Source organism: Anarhichas minor, unplaced genomic scaffold (genome assembly GCF_050575085.1).
Source record: "Anarhichas minor isolate MPS153535 unplaced genomic scaffold, ASM5057508v1 ptg000027l, whole genome shotgun sequence".
NCBI lineage: Eukaryota > Metazoa > Chordata > Actinopteri > Perciformes > Anarhichadidae > Anarhichas > Anarhichas minor.
The window spans coordinates 2,878,647-2,899,986 of record NW_027466473.1 but is presented as its reverse complement, the minus strand read 5'-3'; the positions used below and the strand labels follow the sequence as shown (position 1 = coordinate 2,899,986).

At 40.9% G+C, this 21,340-nt stretch overlaps 1 protein-coding gene across 3 annotated transcripts in view; it reads right to left on the bottom strand.

Annotated features, from left to right (window-relative positions):
- Positions 1-2,129: 2,129 nt before the first annotated feature.
- The window catches only part of ntm (neurotrimin), a 465,347-nt gene continuing 446,136 nt past the window's right edge, over positions 2,130-21,340 (bottom strand). For all 3 annotated transcript variants that reach the window (XM_076102227.1, XM_076102226.1, XM_076102228.1), the window contains 5 exons: positions 8,337-8,465; positions 7,102-7,222; positions 6,685-6,836; positions 5,716-5,751; positions 2,130-2,622 (listed from right to left, as the gene is read on the bottom strand). In XM_076102227.1, coding sequence (XP_075958342.1) covers positions 2,522-2,622; positions 5,716-5,751; positions 6,685-6,836; positions 7,102-7,222; positions 8,337-8,465 — 539 coding nt within the window. In that variant the 3' untranslated portion in view covers positions 2,130-2,521. The remainder of the gene's footprint in view (positions 2,623-5,715; positions 5,752-6,684; positions 6,837-7,101; positions 7,223-8,336; positions 8,466-21,340) is intronic.

Below are 21,340 nucleotides of genomic sequence, written 5' to 3'. Positions count from 1 at the left end.
GGCTCCCTTTCCGACCATTCAAGGGAACTCAAAGCAGCGAGACTGTGATTGCTTGTGCATATTGACAGCAACCACTTCATGCAAACTCCTCTGAAGGGACCCCAATGTGGGGAGGTGATCTGACTTCAGTTCATCTTAAATGTGGTTAATCTTGTGGCAATACAGACGTGGGATCAGTGGTGCCATCCTTTCAGCCGGGAGGAATAATTACCATTTCCAAACATCACTGTGCTGGAGATGAAGTCTCCCTCTCTCTCCCTCTCATTGTCTTGTGTGTGAAAACAAAGCGTGATTAGCCCGTCAGATTCAGCTGATGATTACTCTGATCAATTTCAATAATGCTCCAATCTGTTTCATGCCGTTTTGATTTGGCTCATTTTGACATTGAGAAGCACAAACCTTGTTGTCCCCAAGACCCACGATGAGGCTAAATGAGTTAAAAAGACAAATTGAAGTGTGTGCATATGGATGAAAGACTACAAGCCCACCAGAGCTGAGGCAAGCCAGGGGAAGAGGGAGGAAAAGGTGAGTGTGAACAGAGCAGAGATCATTGGTTCTGCCGCGTGTTCATTTAAAAATAACCACATGTGAAAACACTCAATCGGAGCCGAGGAATAATAAGAAACGCATCATTGTCCCGCCACTAAACAGACGCACACTAATTTGATGTAATTCGCTGTTCCTGTTTGATGTTGTGTGAATGGAATCATGCAAATCCTCTAGTGCTGCACACAGTCCGATGCTGTGCAGTGCAGCCGGTAGACGGTTGTGTTTGTACGTTCACAAACACAAACAGGCATGATGTCTAAAAAAAGACCTTCCACATTGTAAAAAAAAAAAACAGTAGCCTTTACAACAAAATCCTACGTTTTTGTTACTGTCACTCAGCTCTTCTTCGCTGCCGGGGCGAACCTGAGTGTGGCAGTTGGTGTAAATTGTTTGCCAACACAATAGACTTGAAAAAGACAAATCACCGGCTTTTAATTCTTGCCGGTGTGTTGTGAGAGGTTTCTGATTGTTGCATAAAATCCTCACGCTCATAACTAAATAACGGAGGTTCGTCCTGTTCGCTGCAGATCCTCTGTGTGTACTGATCCTCCATGATAAAACACAGGTATGATTTCTTTGTTTTCTAACATATCCTCTCCTCTCTGACAACGCCAGCCGCATATGAAGCGATAAGAGCAGGTGTAGTATTTTTTACTCGGACCTCCGATCACTGTCGGTTATTGCAATCGGCTCGCATTCTGTACAGTAAGCCTGCAATTCTTTTCTTTTCAATAAGAGCTGGAATGTCATGTTCAGAATGAGCATCTCACAGTCATAAACCACATACTGTACATTTTGGTTCAAAGGTGTGTTATTTTAGATTTCCCAATGACTCAATGTTAAACCCATATTAAAACATGTTTACCCTCTTCTTTGTGTATGGAAACGGTGTCCATGTGTTCGGACTAGAAACAGAAATCCAATGAAGCGTGGTGCTGTGTGAGCTGCTAGTCTTTGGGTTATTGGTGTCTAAACACATGCAAAGGGTGTTTATTTCTATTAACATGATGTGACTGAGTGGCCTCTGAGCCTCCAGTGCTGCTTTGCAACATGAACAGAAACATTTCCTCAAATAACTGTTGTGTAGAAACGGCATGATGTTCAAACAAGTAGCAACAGCATTAATACATTTGCATTACTTAAGTCACACAAGTGGAGCCGACTCTCCCTCCATTTTTAACTACATAATTATAACGTAAGTATTCTTGACACCATTTTTGTGTTCAGAAAAAAATACATAAAACTAAGATATTTGTCCTAAATAATTACAACTTCATATTTTCCCTTCTCAAAAATATTTAAAACTAAATATAACTGAAAAAAATAGAATTAAAAGATTAGCATAACACATCAAAAACGATTCTGTTTCAACAACCAGACGGAATGATAATCATTACACATTCAAATATGACAATAGCAGGCTTTCAGCCTCAGGGAAACCTACATCCTCCTGCTTCACTGTCTCGCTTTGACTTTCAGGTGTTTAACATTCACTTCTCATACTTATTGTACATTTGCCTTTTCCTGGAGTTGAGATGAATATGCAATGCGGTTCAAAAATGAAGACAAATCAATTTGAATAAGAGACACCACAATTAAAAAATCTTTTTTTCTCTCAGACATACTATGAGTAAAAAAGAGATAATCCAGACTAATATAATTTAGAGAGAACATTTCCAACATAATTCAATTTCTGTGAAGCATTTGTTACATCATTGAAATCTAAAAACAAAACAAAAAAACAACAGAAACCTTTTAAGTTATTTAGTGGGTCAACATCATTATGTAGCAGGATACTTCATGCACTCACTGTGCACCAGTTTATGGTTCCGGTTGAAAAAACAAAACAAAACACACACACACTCGCGCGCACACACACACACACACACACACACACACACACACACACACACACACACACACACACACACACACACAGACACAAAATACTTGTGTTCAAATCCATTCCTCTTCAAATTCTGAGCAGGAACGGCAGAAACACTAAGAAGAGGAGACAGGTGTGTGAGTGCACTCCCATCGCGCCGCCGCTACCATCCTGAACTGCTCTCGGTCCTGACAGGAAAAGAAAAGCAAAACACTTGGGTAACTTTCACCATTGAAGTTGTTTTTTCCTCTTTGTGTGATCACTACTGGAGGTAAGTTATTAAATGAACTTCCTATCTTCCAGCAGGAGTCTAAAGGGGAATACTGTGACTTTAGCAGCGCACATCTGTAGTTCTGTTTGTGAAAACACCGTATTATTAAAGTGTATCTGTAGTTTCTACATGCAAACCAGTGTACATAATTAGTGATTGTAGTTATCACAGTCATTTCTGTGTATTGTTTACTGGGGAATGGGAGGTATGGATTACAAGGTTTTATTAGTCACATGACATTAACGTGGAGATTATGTTTCTGAGACTTTGAGAGACTCTAAGGACTTGAAGTACCTCTGTGGATTGGGATTCACATACAATTTGCCACAGCAAATACATTTATAGAGAAACATAATGAGATCTGAATTTTTACTTCATATTTTTTACAGTATATATAGGAAACATTTTTTATGAATATACCTGCAAGTTGCACAATGTTTAAACTGAATGTATCTGCAGCATCTCACTTGTACGATCACAACGCTGCCTGTGATGATGTTAATGAATGTTGTAAATGACACTCACTGCAGGCACAAAATGTCCTCACTTTATACTTTTATTTATCTATTTTAATAAACCTTTATGTGAAATGGTCTTATCAAGCATATCTAGAGTCATGGCCATCAATGTGTTTTGAGAGGTCATAGTGAACTTTGACCTTTGACCATCACATTCTAATCAGTTCATCGTTCATTTGTGTCAAATTTGAAGAAAGTCGTTCCTGGTTCACAAAAATGAACCAGACGGATGTGTGGACGAATGGACTGACCGACAACTAGAAAACATAATGCCTCCGCCACTGAGGAATGAAACACATTGAATTTGAGAGGAGGGAACCAGAAGCATAAAGCTGCTTATTTATGTCCCTGTTTGAGGATTCATTCCTGCAGCACTCCTAAGACAAGGAGACACTACATCAGTGGCATGGAGAACCTCAAGGTTCTATCTCTGTCCCCAACATATATTATTGATGTCATTATCAGCTTGCAATGATTCTCATATGCAGACAACATTCCTAGAATCTCTATTTATTTCCTAAATAGAAATGGTATGCATATCAACCGTATTGTATTGGTCGGTTCTCTCTTGCTAAAGTATAGACATGTGTGATACCTTCAGTATATAATCAACAAGCATTATGTCGTGAATACTTGTTTTCTTCAACAGAAATGGCTGAATATGGATTCATAATTATTTGGATGATAAAGGGGGAAGGAAGCAGGAGACCAGAGAAAGGAATCAGTCATTTTCCGGAAGCATACATGAACACTTAAAATGACAATGATACAGTAAAGCTTCCATTAGTGAGGCAGAAGGTGAGCTATTTAGTGCTGCTGCTAGCACTCGCTTCTGAGTGGGATGATCAGAATGGCATGGTCTGCAGCATCCAGTGCAGCACGAAGGATTAGCACTGACTATTGCTCAGCATCTATTGCTTAAAGAAGGTCATTCTATCTTTGAAAAGGGCATTCTTAGTTCTGAGAACTGCTCGTAATAACACACAGGATTTAGTTAAAATGATGCTTTCACTTCCAGCTTTGCTTTGGTCAGTTGTAACTGGCAGCAGAATTAATATGGATCAATATTAATGAGTTGGTTGAGATTAGCATTAAATCTGACTACAGTAAAATATATGAAATATAGAATATACATATAGTGTAAACTATGTGAAGAACAGCACTTGTAAGTGTATTTTTCAGCAGGTTTCCATTCCGACCAACTGAGAATCACTTTAGAACGATAAATGAAACTATAAAGACCAATAGATCATTTTTGGTTCCTCATTTCTAATAAAAGTGGTCCATCTCATTCTTATTCATCAGGCTACAACAGAAACAAAATATAATGGGGATTATAGATTATTTATTTTATTGGCCTTCGATTTATTAAAAAGGTAATCTTTTGAGTAATTTATAATAAAATGTTTATGTATTATTCTAGTATTACAGTGTTTGCACAGCTAAAAAACAAGACAATTTCACAATGATAAAAACTATAACACATAATAGTTTCATCATGCTGTTTTCAGGGATGAGGCAAGTTCCATCCAAAAAGATGCATTGTATGAGGATTGAGGACACATTTGAACTTTTTTCTTTGAAGCTTGGAACACAATGACTTCTCATTTCCCTTGGATTTCCATGAGTTCACCACAGTTTCCTTTGGGGCATATATCCAATTACCCTGCCACAGTGGATTATCCGTAATCCTGCATATGGCTAATTACAATAATGACGTTCACTCGTAGTCAAAATCAAAGCCATTAATACAATTATGTTGTGTTAATGGAGTGGTTCTGCTGACAAGATGCTGCAACCACCAGTCACAAGGACACATTAAATGACATGATGGGCGAGGTGTTTATCGCCACGGCTCCACATGCTTGTTCTAAAAACACACAGGGCTCATCTACACCAGATAGCTACAATCTGCTATCACTGTTCGGCAGATACAAGGAACGTTTAGCTCGCAGTAAGGTTCTACAACTTTCTGTGTCTGCTTTTCACAATTTTCTGTGTTGGACGTACAGTTGAAAAGCAATAACTGAAGGCAAAAGCACTCGCACAAGCACAAACGATGATAATGAAAAATGAGGAATACTTACATTGGAAAGAAGAGCATGCAAAAATGAAAATGAAGCCGTGTCACACAGTGAGGCGGTTAGGGTTGCAAAGGAGAAGATGAAACATGGTTAGCAAAACGGGTTGTGATGGCCAATTTCACAAAAGTTCATGTGACATTCGTATGGTGGTTTGCTTTGACATTCCTGCTGCCTGCCACACATGAACACTAACATGTCAATTCATGAAGAGAACAAAGAGTAATGACAAACAGCTCAATGATCAAAGAGCCCAGAATGGATTTGTCTCTTCATGTCAGACATTGCGTATAGCTCCAGTGACAGTGCAGCCTGACTTCCAGTTTGGGAAAATGGCGGTTGGTCATGTGCCAGCATGCAGTTAATACTTTCCATCAACAGTTGAAGCGCATGCTGGTGCAGAATACTAACCTTGCAATAGCGTTGAGCTAGTGGGTTCAATTACGACTACACCAGGGAAAGAAATGGAACAGAGCAACATATTGGAAACAGAGCAGCAACAAATCATTGACAGCACTTGTGAAAAGCATGAAACGTATGCTGCTGAATAGACTTTTAACATTGTGGCTGCACAGTGGCATACTTGAGTGTTCAAACTGGTAATAGTGCCAAAATAGTGGCTGAATTCAAGTTCAAAGCTGAAACACTACAGTATTTTAACGCTGACAGTCACTCAGTGTTGATGAAGTTGTGATGACACATTTGCTGATACAGTGTACACACACTGAGGGGCTTCTTAGCCCACTAACCCAAAGAAGCCCCTTTTCTGACGGAGATGTGTTGTACTTTAATGCTCCTCACTATATTTGCAGGATATTTGGCACCTGGTGTGTGAGAGAGATCACTATTGTCACTGACTGAATCCTTTAAGTAGTGCATCTCTTCATTGGATAGTGAGAGCAGGATGTCAGCTGGCTGAGCTAGAGAAGGACTCTCATGCTCTACAGGACCGAAGAGGTGGAGGCCTGACAACGTTTTAGGTGTAGTAGAATTAATATGGAACAGTATCAAGTTATCTTAATACATTAATGGTCTGAACTAAATGAAGTGAAATCTTATCTTTCATCTTTCAGCATTGTATATTTACTCCAAACAATCTGTGGCTGCCTGCACATAAATGCATTACTTTCTTTTTGAGTCATAAATAGGGAAATATTTATGTGCATATAACAGTAAATGTAACAGCTTTGGATAAAAGGAAATGGATAAAGGTTGAATTAAACTGATAGAAGCTAAATGACGTAACGTGCAGAAAAAAGTTGTGAACTATTAATATTATTACTTTTATTAAAACATACACTTAACAGATAAACTACAGCATTTTAGTTATACTTCCCTCTCTGTAGTACTATACTAGATGTACCATATTCCTGTACTCACCATACATAAGGAAGCTTGTGTTAGAGCTCCCAAGTTTGTTGAGTGCGACACAAGTGTAGTTCCCGTAATCTCCATCGGACACATTAAAAAATGTCAGCTTCGACAGAGATCCAGAATTCATAATCTCCATGCTATCGAGGCCATTGAGGATCCTAGATGTGAGAAAGTACACAGTGAGTGCAACGTGAAATGTGAAGTCACTTGCCCAATTACCAATGGGCCTGAGTGCAATAATAATAGTAATTTAATTAACGACTAGGACCAATTTGCAGTAATCTTAATGGCTGTATGACTGAAAGCTGATCAATGACCATCAATAACTGTGAAAACTGACAAACACGTACGCACACACACACACACACACATACACACTTCTTCCATTTGCCTCACGTAAAATTCTAATGTAAAACTAATTACCTTCTGTCATCTTTGAACCACTCAAAGTCTGCCTCAGGCACGGCATCAGCCTCACACTCCAGCTCTCCTCTCTGGCCCAGAGTCACTCCGATGTCTCTGCCCTCCGATACAGCTGGAGCATCTATGAGCAACAACATGAGAGCACTGAGATCAGGACGAGTCAAGGTTATCAGGAGACGGGTTGATGGCCTTCTCTCCTCTAAGCCATGATGATCTACAGCATGACCACGAGTGAACAGGAAGTAGGAGTTCAAATCATGTATGGTATTTCTTACACTGGTGAGATGGAATTAACTGTTCAGGGTTTCATTTGTTACAATCCATCCTGTGTCTCCTGCAGCAGAGAAGCAAAATGATCTAATAGATTCTATTGTAGCTGTTTGAGCAAAATGTGGACTTCGGTCCAGTCGTGGATCCCAAATACTCCCCTTTTGTTCTGGGCTTTGTGTGCCTCGGTAAACAATGGTGACTATGCGGCCATGTCGTAACTCTCAATTAATCTACTGATTGTTTTCTTGATTTAATGATTAATGGCTTCAACAATAACATTATAGAAAATAGTTTCAATTAGATCGGGATTTTTGCTTGAAAAGTACGAGTCAAATGATAAATTGATTACCAACATCGCTGCAAATACATTTTCTGTCTATCAACTAATTGATTAATCAAGTAATAGTTTTAGCCCTGCTATATAATATTAGATATAAACCTTTAAAATCACACTCTTATAATCAGCAGCACTTGACATAAAAGCGGCTCAAATACTAATAACCTCATACTTCTCCATGACTCCAGAAAGTACATTTGATTTACTGCAGCAATACTTCCAATTGGAACACAAACAGTGCAGCAGATAATGCCAAACTGAAGCAAGCCTTCTCTCGGTCCACTACAATTTAGAAAATGGTTCAACACAGGGTCCATAAATAAATTGAGTCAATGATAAGACATTTTGTTTAAAGCTGCAATACTTAAATTCCAAAATTTAAATCAGTATGAGTATGATAATAATAATAATGATATGAGACAAAGAAAAGCAGCAAAGGCTCATATTTGAGAAACTTCAACCTGAAAATATTCAGCACTTTTTTTCTTCATAAGTTATTTACATGATTTTATGATTGTATATTATTTTTCTGCCAAAAGACTCGTTGATAAATTGACTAATTGTTTCAACATTGTTAATTCAATTTAATACAAAATGTTTAAATTCTTCAGCCAAGCAGTGGACTCACAGTTGACGGTGATGTCGACGGTCTGGACGTCTGTGTCAATATCGTTGACGGCTGTGCATTCATACGTCCCTGCTCTCTGTCTGGAGATAGATGGGATTTCCAGGTACTCATCCTCTGATGCCAGGTCTCCTATGAAAGGGGAAGGAAGTGGAGATGGAGATTCAAAATGATTGTGAGAAGTCAACAGCTGTGGCCTCGATTTTCACACTCTGTGTCTTTGCGTGGCCTCCGGATAGTCATTGTCATTCTGGTTTTGGAAAAAAATCTATTTTGGTATTTACAACACAAAGAGAGCAGTTCAGTTCTAACTCCAACGCAGAAATCAAAGCTCTAAGTTCAGAGGCAACAGCAGGAGCGCCGACAGGTCCTGTTAATTCTTGTAGCACCCTGATCTAATGTGACAGCAAAATTCACACAGCTACATGTGTGTCAAAACTTACACCAGTAAAAGTCATGATGTGTGCCCAATTCTGTCTCTGCCGCTTCTCCGCTGTTCCTTTCAACACCACATCTTGAGCTTACTGACATATTTCTGAAGAAGGTACAACACTTGGTGATTAGTGCTTTGTTCAGGCCCAACTCATCATCAATTGTCTCTCAGAACTTTCATGTTCGGCTCCTTTTTGTGTCTCTCACGCCTTGGAGCACACCGGCACTGTGTGACAATATGAACGAATGCCAGCCCCGTTACTTTTTTCTAGTATCAATTTGACACGCTTGACAGAGACACTTAATACAGCGCTCAATGTAAAGAACAAAAGACGTAACGGTCTTCAAGCCTCCTCCCAGGACGTAGGCAGGTGACAGTAATACATTGCACATGGATTCACTTTGCTGGGTTGAGGCACATTACTGAATTACACCTGGGAAGGTTGTTATAGAGGGAAGTTCTCACCGGCACGCTGATCACCTGACGAGGAGTACCGGGAGGACTCATGTTCACTCCACGCTGTTCCTTTTCTGCTTTCCCTCAAACGAGGATTCTACATTGTGCCATCAGAGACCGCAGTGTCACTTAAAGCCACACGGTAAAATCCTCTGAGGAGAGTTAATCAAGACAAGGCTGCAGCTGACGCACACTCTCCAAGTCCACACATCGAGCGACACTTTTACGGCAGGTGGTTTCACATCAACAGCTGTCCTTCAGACTGGCACATGAAATCAATGTTTCTCTAAGAAATACATTCACACAAAAAAAACGGCAATCATAGCTGTAACAATGCTACATGTTTCTTCCCACATGCCTGCTATAAGTTGGATGTTAATGAATTGTCTCTTATAAAATATGAAATATGAAAACTAAATTAATGTTTTTTGGAGTTTTTTAGGGGTTGATTTTGATTGTAAATTAACAAGGAGACAACACATTCACTATATTAATGGTAAAATGTCAGTCAATAGCAATCCTGTCAACATGTATTAAATTATAAGCCCACTTATACTTTCTTACATATCTTATTGTGTGGAGGTGTGGGAATCAACCTTTAGAATAATTGTTTATAAAGCAATTTTGGGTGTTACAAGTGTGAATTATATATATTTTTGTTCTTTTTTATATTTTATTTTCTTAAGGGTAGATTAAATTGATAAGATTGTAGGATAGGCATATATCATTATTATGCTCCTCTTGTACCTTTTCAGTCATATTGTAGATTGTATACATGCTACACCTATTGTATTGTGTGTGATGGCTTGATAAAAATACTACTAGTATTAATAGCAACATTGTGCCTGTTATGAGCGGTTGCTTTAAAATAATCATTGCTAATGTTCAAAGCCTTGTTTTATACCAGTTTATTGTAATAGAAGCACAGCTCCTCGTACGAACTAAAGAATATCACTGTTCACCTTTAAAGTTTGGAGGAAAACAGGCAGAGCAGCTAGATTAGACAGCGAAGGCCATGTGTTCAATGGGCGAGGTGGTTATTTAAACTGTCATCTACTAACTGAATTGATAAAGAGGAAAGATGTGTTATTGTACATTAGCTTTGCAGTAACTAATAAAACAGCAAAAAAGAAAACCCTGGGAATTTGTAAAGCTGCAAAAAGTAGACAAACAGCTTAATCAATCATGTTCAGGTGGGATGAGACGTTCATTGTGCATCTGGTTTCAGGGTATCAAAAAACCTGCTAATATTAGCTAAGATCTGAGACAAACACATATCTTACAAATACAAAATATGTCTATATTTTCTTAATCCATTTTATTAGCAAAGAACAATGTAAAAACATTCAGGTAGAAGGCTTCTCATATCTGGAACGGTCAGATTGTGCCAGGAGAAACAATAACGATTAGATATGGTTAATTAACGCTGACTTGGTGAGAAACTTCCCAGAAGGCCCAAATTAAACTCCACAAAAAAAGACCGTTTGTTGAAGAAAGAAACTCTACACTTGCTGTAGGACTCAGAGCAGTTTCCTCTTGTGAAATAAGCTAGCTAATCATGTCACTATGATTTCAGTTGTATCTCTCAGCTAAACATCATGCATATCATATCATAGCAATGTGTTTATTTGTTTAAACAGTTCAAACCTCCTGCGGTCCATCTCATTTTTAGGTTGTGTCATTCTGAAGAGTTTTGCCCTATGAGCCAACAAACAGAAATCACTGTAATCTTTGAAGGACTGAGTTATGTATGTATAACTGTGGTTACATACAAATATGGAAAGCGTTACTTAACTTGATTGCATGAGGGAATTAGGATGAAGATTTGATGCTTTAATGTCTCCTACCTAACATTTACATTTGAAGTCAATCTTCAAACAAATTAATTGCAAGAAAGTATATCAAGAGTACTATTGACAACTATACATTGGCTGTATACTCAGCACTCTTCTCACATGTATTTTCAAACCAGTAAATATATTGGCCTCTTTCTCCATTATTATTCCCACATCATGTCACATATATTTTTTCCCTAAGGCCACTCTGTAGTAAATCATGACCTCTGTGTTAAACACCCCCCCTATCATTATCATATTGTTGTCTTTCACTACACACAATGCTCCTCCACCTCCAGCCTCCATGCTCTCGGCTCGCTAAGCATCAGAGGTTGCAATCCTCCAAATCCATCATCTCATTCACATAAAGTTACCTGCACCATCGCTCATTTAAATGTTACATGTTTGCCAAATTATCCTGCATTATAAAAAGTGATAACTAATTATTAGCATGACGGTCCTGTAGCACTTCTGTAGCCATTGATAACAACCGACACAATGTGCTAAAAGATGATGTTTCTCTTTATGTGTACCAGAGAGAGAAAAAATGTTGTCTCAGCAGAGACAAAGAGTTCTCAGGACACTTCAGTACCCACTACACAACCCTACCCAGGCTCTGAAAATACACATATACACCCTCATTATATTTCATTTCCATGGGTATGTGTTTACAAAGAACAACATGATTTACAATAGCATGACTACTGGTATTTGACTACTTCTTCAAGTGTCCACCTGAACTCTAGAAGTGAGCTGCCTTTTATAATGTCGCAGTCTGTTTCAAGGGGACTGCTGGGTTTGTGACCAAGTCATTAGTGAGATAGTACTGCCATCAAGGTGACATGGCAGGACATCGGGGAGACCGAGCAGGAGAAGGTGGCGGGGAGAAGAAAGCAAAGAAGAGCCAGGAAGTCTCGGGAGAGGCCCGCAGAAGATAATGTACCCTTTCTGTGTCCCTGAAATGCCAACATCGAACTCAAGGGCAACGAAGAAAATGGGGTAGAAAATGGAAAGAGAGATATTTGTGAGCAGAGCAAGGGGAACAACTTTGAAGGGAGGGGGCAGAACAGGAGAGCAGATGCTTGAGGGATATAGGCATTTAAGGAGCGAGTACAAGGGGATATGGTGAGGCAGGATTTAAAGTGATGAATCCAAGCAATGGAAGGGAAAGAAATAGAAGCAGAATGGCAGACAGAAGAGGACACATAAAACAGAGCAAGAGTGGGAGCGGGGGTGGTGTTATCAGTGTTGTCTAGAGGGAAAGGAAGTCGGAGTGAAATGTGTTGACGGAGAAGGAACAAAAGCTTTTGTTACTCAGACAAACAGTGAGAAAGAACGTTCATTTAAAAGATGTCCGCGAAGACAATGAAAGAGAGCGACCGACTGCTGCTGCTCTGCAGCTCCACTCTTAAACTGTGCCTCTGTTGCTGCTGCCGCTGTGCGAGGTGAATATATAGATAGTTATTTTGTCACTGATTATCAGCCTTTGGCATATGGAATTTCTTAAAATGCCTTTGATGCATCATCCCCTTTGAAGGAAATAAACATAAAAGGGGTGAGCGGAAAAAAAGAATCATAGAAATATAGTAGCTCGGGGTTCCATGTATTACTGAGATGCAATAAGGGAGCTTTACTTCTATTCAAGAGGTTTGCCAGCGGAGATAATCTGTTGTGACAGTACGGTTTAGATTTGACCCGTCAATAGCATACATATTTTTGAGCATACAAAGAAAAATGAAAACCGTGGCTGCTACTAATCTCTCAGGCCACAAGTCCTTTTGTATCTCAGTTAGTCTATAGGAGAAGCAGCTGTGTAAGGGAAGGGTACAGCATGTGAGTTAAAGATATGAAAAATATGTAAGTGATTGTGAAGGATGAGTCACACTTCTGTTTCTGCTTCTGCATGCTAAATTAGGGGAAAAAACACCTACTGAGCAAAGTGAATGTGTGGAGCTGACTCAATAAAAAGAACTGTTGACAATTAGTTGATTCCTACAGTAACAATATAACTATTATTAGTAATGTTATTATTATATTGAAAATTGTATTTTACATGCATTGTATTTGTGTCTGTCTGCCCAAGGACAGCAGGTGGAAAGTACCTTTCTAAATCCTAAAAACCTTCATCTCAAAGGATTTGACACACACAAGAATTTGAACAAAAATATAAAAAATGAATAAAAAACAAATCCTGTTCCCCAAACAATCTACCAGGTTACACAAAATGACCAATCTTAATGATGGAGTTATCATTAATATTAGCAGTACTACCACCATACAGCCCACAGCATGTGCTATATGAAATGATACATTATAATGTCCCCATTAAATCTGTATAAAAGGGTGCAGTAGATGTCGGCAGTAGATGTCGGCAGTATTGGGCTACTTTTGAAGTGTTGCCGCGGGTTGGATTTTTTTCCCGCTGATTGAGTAGACCTATTTTGCATGCAAATGACATGAATACTATCTATAAATAAAAATCAACTTTTTAAATGAAATAATGCATTTATATCCCAATCCTTCTAAACTGACTCCATGTCAGCACATATACACATGAAGATGATGGGTCACATCAAATACCCACATGCACACACACATACTTACACACGATGCTCTCAGTCCGCCAGCCCCCCACCTCTCAATCCCAACTATGTATTGTGAGTAGGCCTATATTATTAAAATGTAGTGAATTAAACCAACAAGTCTTATTAGTTGAAATACAGTGAACACTGATACTAACAGCAAATTCATAACCTATTTACACATATATTTATTAAAAGTGTATGATTTAAATATAGTTAAGCAACATGATGAGATGTTTTAGTTGAAATAAGCTATTGCATTAAACACAGTAAATATATATGATGTAAAAACAGTACACAGACAAAGAAGCAATAGGTTCATTTAAGCATCAGTGAATTGGTCTGCACGTTCAGAGAGGTATATTTTATTTATGATAATATACTGTGTCTAATTCAACAATAACAATAAGCCATGGATCACCAGTGACCTGAAAGTTCTTCTTAACAAGAAGAAAGCAGCTTTCAGGTCTGGGGACAGGGACGAGCTCATGAGAGTCCAGCGCGACCTGAAGGTGAAGCTCAGGGAGTGCAAGGACACCTACAGAAGGAAGCTGGAGGCCAAACTCCAGCAGAACAATGTGAGGGAGGTGTGGATGGGGATGAAGCAGATTACTGGCTTCAAGGTTGGAGGTAGACAACCAGGGGGCTCCCTGGAGAGGGCCAACGAGCTAAACTCTTTCTTCAATAGGTTTAGCTCACAGCCCTCATCTGTCTCCTCCACACACCACACCTCCCAAACACCTCCCCCTCTGTCCCCCCTGGTGAGCTGCATGGACTCAGAGCTCTCCACTTCAAAGGACTCTGTCACCACCGACACTATGTCCCCCCTCCCCCCCTCTCTGTGACGACTGGCCAGGTGAGAAGACAGCTGGGAGACTCCACCAAGGCAAGACTGCAGGACCTGATGGCATCAGCCCCAGGGTCCTGAAGACCTGCACCATCCAGCTGTCTGATGTCCTGCAACATCTCTACAACCTGAGCCTGAAGCAGGAGGAAGTCCCTGTGCTGTGGAAGACGTCGTGCCTGGTTCCTGTACCTAAGAAGACGACACCATCTGGCCTCAATGACTACCGACCAGTTGCCCTCACATCTAATGTGATGAAGGTGCTGGAGAGGCTGGTCTTGGCCCGCCTCCGACCGCAGGTGAAATCATCACTGGACCCTCTGCAATTTGCATACCAGCCCCATGTGGGAGTGGACGACGGCATCATCTACCTGCTGCAACGAGCTCAGTCGCACCTGGATGGAACCGGTGGCTCTGTGAGAATCACTTTCTTTGACTTCTCCAGTGCATTCAACACCATCCAACCACTGCTACTGAGTGAGAAGCTGCGGGTGGTGGGGGTTAATGCGTCCACCTTCTCCTGGATCACTGACTACCTCACAGGCAGACCACAGTTTGTCCGACTGGGCCGTGTGCTGTCTGATACGGTGAACAGTGGTACTGGAGCCCCACAGGGAACTGTTCTGTCTCCCTTCCTGCTCACCTTGACTGACTTCCAGTACAACTCAGGGTCATGCCATCTGCAGAAGTTCTCTGATGACTCTGCAGTGGTCGGGTGTATAAGGGATTGGCGGGAGGAGTACAGGGCAGTAGTGGATGACTTTGTGGAGTGGGCCGGTAGAAATAACCTGCTTCTGAACGTGGCCAACAGCAGAGAGATGGTAGTCGACTTCAGGAGGAGGACGACGGCTGAGTTAGTGGAAACATGAACAGATGTGTTATAGGCAAAAGCCACCTGTTTCAGATAACCATTCTTAATCCCTAAAAGTTGACAGTCTTTGAACAACCCCAGCTTCAAACTGCCGGCCCTGGTCACTGTGAATCACTTCTGGAACGCCATGTACCAGCACGTAATCCTCAAACAGACACTGTGCTACTGATTGGGCCGTTTGATTAGGAAGAGCATACAGGTCTAAAAACTTTAAAAACGTAGTTTTCTACTACTAACACATATCTGTTGCACTTAGCAGTCACTGGTAATTCAATAATGTCCATTGCCACTCTCTGGAATGGTCGAGTCGCTTGGGACCCGTCCATTGGTGCCCGGTGCTTAGGCACAGGAGCTCTGCGGGTCTGACATGGGAGGCACTGCTCGCACCACTGTCAAATGTCTTTGAACATAGAGGGCCAGTAACAAGTTTGCCTTGCTCGTTCCCACACTCGTTCCGCTGAGAAATGCGCCGACACAGGGCCTCCATGAAGATGGTGCAGCACATCAGGGACAAGGGTTGAGGGCACGACCACTTGATACTGAGCACCCCCTGTGAGGGAGGAAGTCACTCACCGGCAGAGTAGGCCATTCACCACAGAAAGACGAGGATATTCAGTCCATAACTTCTGCAGCCACCTGGAGCTGCCTCTCATCTGCCCCCGAGGTGGTCGAGAATCCCTCCAATCCAACACCGTAGCAATATCTGGATCGGCCTGTTGCAGTTCTTTCAGTCCAGTCCCATCATGTGAAAGTGCATGTATGAAAGACAGGTCACTTATCTCACTGTCCGGTTCCAACGGCTGCCCCCCTGTGATGAGGTCAGAGGTCCAGAGGTTCACCGCGGATGTCAACAGACTGTTGGCTTGGGGAACACCTGAATCCCTGTCTGACCCTACTGCATTCACCTGTGTGGTGACCTCTCGTGAGGTGTCATTCCCCATACCAGCCACAGGATTCTGTGGCTGGTAGCTAGAAAGCTAGAAACTGTCGCCGTTTCTTTGTGAGTTTTTTAATCTTCTCACCTTTGTGTACAACTATTTTCGGGACTCGAAAGAAGCCCTTGTTTCCCCCCCCCGATTTGATCAGTTGGAACAGCCGTAAACAGAGCAAACTGTATTATTGCTGCAGTATTGAACTTGCTTCCAGTTGCCTGCCCTCCATCTGGAAAGCACGCCGATGTGTGACATCATCTGCAAGGTGGTTTTGATTGGCCGTTCAGATGGTTGTGGGCTGGTGTTGTTAGCTGTTGGGCTGCTTTTTGTCACACAGACCTGGCAACCCTGGATGTAGGGGAGAAGTTTAGATTTCCAAGCTGTCTGATAGCTGCCATGTAGATGGTCAGAAAAGGTAGTGTAGCTCAATACTGGAAGGGCTTTGGTATAATTCAACAATGTGCTGCTACCCTGATGATTATTTCACTTGCTGCTGTTTACGAATGCATCAATTACAAATACAAATAAATTGGACCAATTTTTTATTTAATTTTCCCTTCTAATTTGGTGGGTTGTACAGACATAACACACTCATACAAATAACCTACACTTCAAGATGCACCCACATCTGGTTTTACAGTTTTCCAATGTATGAAATAAACAAACTTCAGTTGGGGCAGATCACGTAAAAATATCTAATTCCTGTAAAACACTACCATCTTCTTTAGATGTTGTTTTAGCTACTTTCTGACAGTTATGTTGGCTAACTGGCTAACTTACCAGTTCCTGGAAGGAAAACGTAACACATTCTAAATGAATCTTGAATCACACTTGATGAAGGTTCCTTTTAGTTGGCTATATTCCATGTTTATTGGCTCTCATGGAGGATGGGAGCATCCTCTAGAGATTGTCACTCAAGGAATATTACTGTGCTAATGTTATCCGATGTTATGTGATTTAGCTGCTAGTCTCAAGCTAAACCCAAACAGTGAACAAAAGTGGAATTGCTAAACTAAAGGTATTTGCTTTCCTATAGATAAAAAAAAGAAAAAAAGCTTAAAAAAGTAACACTAAAGCTAAGCAGGTGCTAGAATTAACGCTGCCATGAACATCTAAAATGGTATTGATATGGTATAACAGCATTAACTTATTTCCTTCACCTTCAAAGAGGTCAAAAAGGGACCAATCTACTATGACTACCAACTCCATCAACTTCAAATGAATCTTTCCAAGCATCCAGGCCTGTGCAAATCTAGAAAACCTTTATTGCTCCGAGGCCAAATTCAAATTCAGTGTGCATGTTCATTCCGGTCGCCTTAATGCACCGAGGTGTCAGCTGGCCCGCCTGGGCTGACAAACTTTGCAGTCAGGTTGTGTGGTCTGTGGAAGATACCGAAGATCACTTCTGATCCGCCACAAGCCCCTAAAGCCATCTATCTATCAAAGGTGAGGGGGAGCTGGGTCATGGCTGTGTGAGAGCCTCGGACGCAGCCTGAAATCATCAATCTTTATGCACACACACACACGCACACACGCACACACACGCACGCACGCACGCACGCACACACACACACACACACACACACACACACACACACACACACACACACACACACACACACACACAATCTTTATTTATTTATTTAATTCACTCTTTTTAACACCCCGGAGTGCTTGCAATAGCTGGGCTCACACTGAATGGCCCCGGGCAGGAGGAGAGTTGCTCTGCAGCTCAGAGATATTGGAACACAAGTTTGGACTTTAGAAAGTACCGGGACATTTTTCAGGGGGACGACTATGCCGTGTGACTCTCTGTATTTTTGTAACACTTGCTTATCAGGCCCTCAGTTAAATACTGGAGATGAAATTGATAGGAAAAAGGCTACTGAAAAAAAGAAGCTAGAATTCAGCACATTGGAAGTGAACAATTGGAGAGAAAAACAACCACAAAGACTGAATCACTGTTTTCTTTTATCTTGCATGAGGAAAATCAAAACGACAGCTTCTCGAGCTAACGCTAGTCTATTTACATTTTCATCTCACACTAAACTAAAAGCCAATCGACATCTCTGAATAGTAGTTTTGTTGGTGCCTGCAAGAAAACGAATTCTTCACGATGAATATCAATGTTCTACCTCTGATATGGACTTTAAACAGATAAATAAACATAAGCAACCAGTCCCTGAATACATTTGATTATGAAGAGTGCTGAGATGAGCAGAGAATAAAGAATGACTTTTAACGGGCCTGCTGCTCTGAAAAATGGCTTGTTTTACATACAGATTCTCAACCAGTTCACAAAAGTCAGACTTGGTGAAAGTAAAGCCAAATGCAGGGGCACAGTCACACACACACTTCCACAGCTGTCTTGCAGCATACACATGCACAGCAGAGATCAGAGTTTGAGATCTGAACGGTCTCTATCAAAGATTAGTTTTAAGGCCTTTGCTGTATTGAAAAACACACCATGAAAAAACATGAAAAGAGATGCAAAGAAACTTCATTTTAAACCATTGATGTAACAAATACAGTATATGGTGGGCACCCCGGGGTGGTAAGCCGCGGAGGCATGCTATGATTACAGATTGTAGTCCACATTTATGAAACATATTAACAAAAGAGTTACTTTGTTTGGTTTTCTCTTCTTCTACATAAAACGGAAAGACAATCTATACAGCAGTTTAGACATGTGCACCCTGGACAACCATTCACGCTCACATGCACACCTACGTGTGGAGTCAGTGTTAGTTAAGAAAAACTGCATGACTTTGGACCGTAGGAGAAATTTGGAGCACCTGGAGAAAACCCACACATGCACAGGGAGACTATGCAAACTCCACGCAGAAGGTAAAGTAATATACACAAACAGTTTCCAGCCCAGCATGGTGAAATCAAACTAATTTGGCCATCGGATGACTCAGCTTCCTCATTCTCCTCCCACATGAAAATGTATTTATAGCCAATTATAGGATGTCTAAAGAGAAAACAGCTTTGTTGTTCACATTGGAGCCAAGAAGTAACAGCAGCAACGAAACCAGCTGTTGGATCCAGTTAATGACATTTCACAGCAATAGTTCCCAGAGATAGCTGAGTGGTTCAGTCCCACACCTCGGCAACACGTGTGGCCCCCTCTCACCCTGCAGTCAATTCTGTCAGACCACTCTCTCCTCTGCTTTACTCACTAATTCACTATTGGCCTGATTAAGAGTGAAAATTACAAAAGGGTGAAGAGACTGCGTTCTCTTCTGTAAAATCTCTATAGGTGCGCTAGTCCAATTTGGTTCATGATCATATTAAAATGAGGTTATTGATTGGCTGCTCAAGAGTAAAAAAAAGCAAGTGAGCAGCTTTTGCTCATCGGCAGTATTTTTACGTTCATATACTGAGAACTGAGATTTAACTTCATTCAAATCATTTCACTCATTAAATCATTTCCATTAGACATCATGCCATCAAATAGATACTCATACATTGGAAAATAGATCATGGGTTGGTCTATTGTATTGAAGTTGTCTGATTTTTCTCTTGGCAACGGTATGGACCACTCTCACTTGGCTCCCACTGTCATTACATTTCTGAGTAATGCCATGTTCATTTGTGAAACTGTCCAAATCCTCCTGACAGGACTGAAACAGAAAGTAGATGCAGTCAAGCACCAGGTGACTGAAATCAGTGAACCATCGCTCAGATCATTGATTTGGACCTTCATAAATACCAAGTTCAGTCAATTTCAATACCACACAGGAGATAATGTGAAAGCTGTATGTTTGATCTGTCGGGAGAAGCAAAGGTGTATTTGTTCCAAATAAGGTAGATGGATGGACACATGGATTGGACCCTACCTGTGTGTGCAAAACAAGCTTCATTCAGGTATTTTTTCAGACCAAGAAAGTTTGGAGCAATGGACAATGAGGGGATCTGTGCCTTAGTGAGCAAAGGAAATGAGTCAACATTGAAACAATGACCGCAAACTCATGCGATTACAACATCATGGGAGGATTTAATAGGGGTATGCTTCATATGTTCCATATTTTTGTCATCCTGAGGTTTCTTACAATTATCCACAGAATTTTTCTTTATTGAAATCGATGGTCTAAGGACAGAGGGTGTATTATAAAGCCCTTTGAGGCAAATTTATTTGTGATATTGGGATAAATATAATGGAATTGATGAACAAGATTCACAATCAAGGCAGGGTAAAAGACTGCCATCAGTGGGATGTGATGAGTTAAAAATGGGGATAACAGTGCACATTTCCAGTGTTTGCTGGAAGGCATTCACAGTGTCGCAATAAAAATAGAGTTTGAATCCTGGCTCCTTTCTCAGCTACGCACAACTGGCCTGTTGCTGCATATGAAGTGGGTGTGAATGTCAGATTGTGGGTTTTGGAGAGTTAGAGAAATTGACGTTTGCAGTCCCCTCAATTTCAACGTTGTAAAGGTGTGGGAGTAAATGGGGTTCAAATGCTATTCGACCATCCGACAAGCACCTCTGTTGAAGCGTAATGATGCCTTTAGGGCCTTGCAGCACTCCCTAGAGATGACAACCAGGCTTATCCAAAATTACATAGGACCAGCTGGGACACCACAGATTGCAGCCTCCTGCAGAAAAGGATGGGGGCTTGGTGAAGCCGTTTGTTCAGTATGCTCCATCCAATACCAGACACCATGATTAGGTCCCAACCCCAGAACTGAATGACACAGAGATCCTTGGTCAGCCTGGTACAGTGGCAGTATGTGGTTGATAGCGACTTGTTTAACTTTTGAGCCTTCTTTCCAAACCAAACCAAAGAAAAGTCCCTGAAATGTCTAAAAACAAACATCTGGAATGCATAACACCAATCACACCACATCAAACATGATATCAGCTACAATATGAACAATGTTCATATGTGAACTATGACATTCAAGCAAACTAGTAATGATGTAGGTTATCATGCCATTTTAAAGTACTGATGTTCTAAAAGGTTGAAAGCATACAATAAAGGGGCAATGTGAACCACATCCGCTCCAGTAAGAGACAGTGGTTGCACAAGCTAATGTTATGTTTATTAA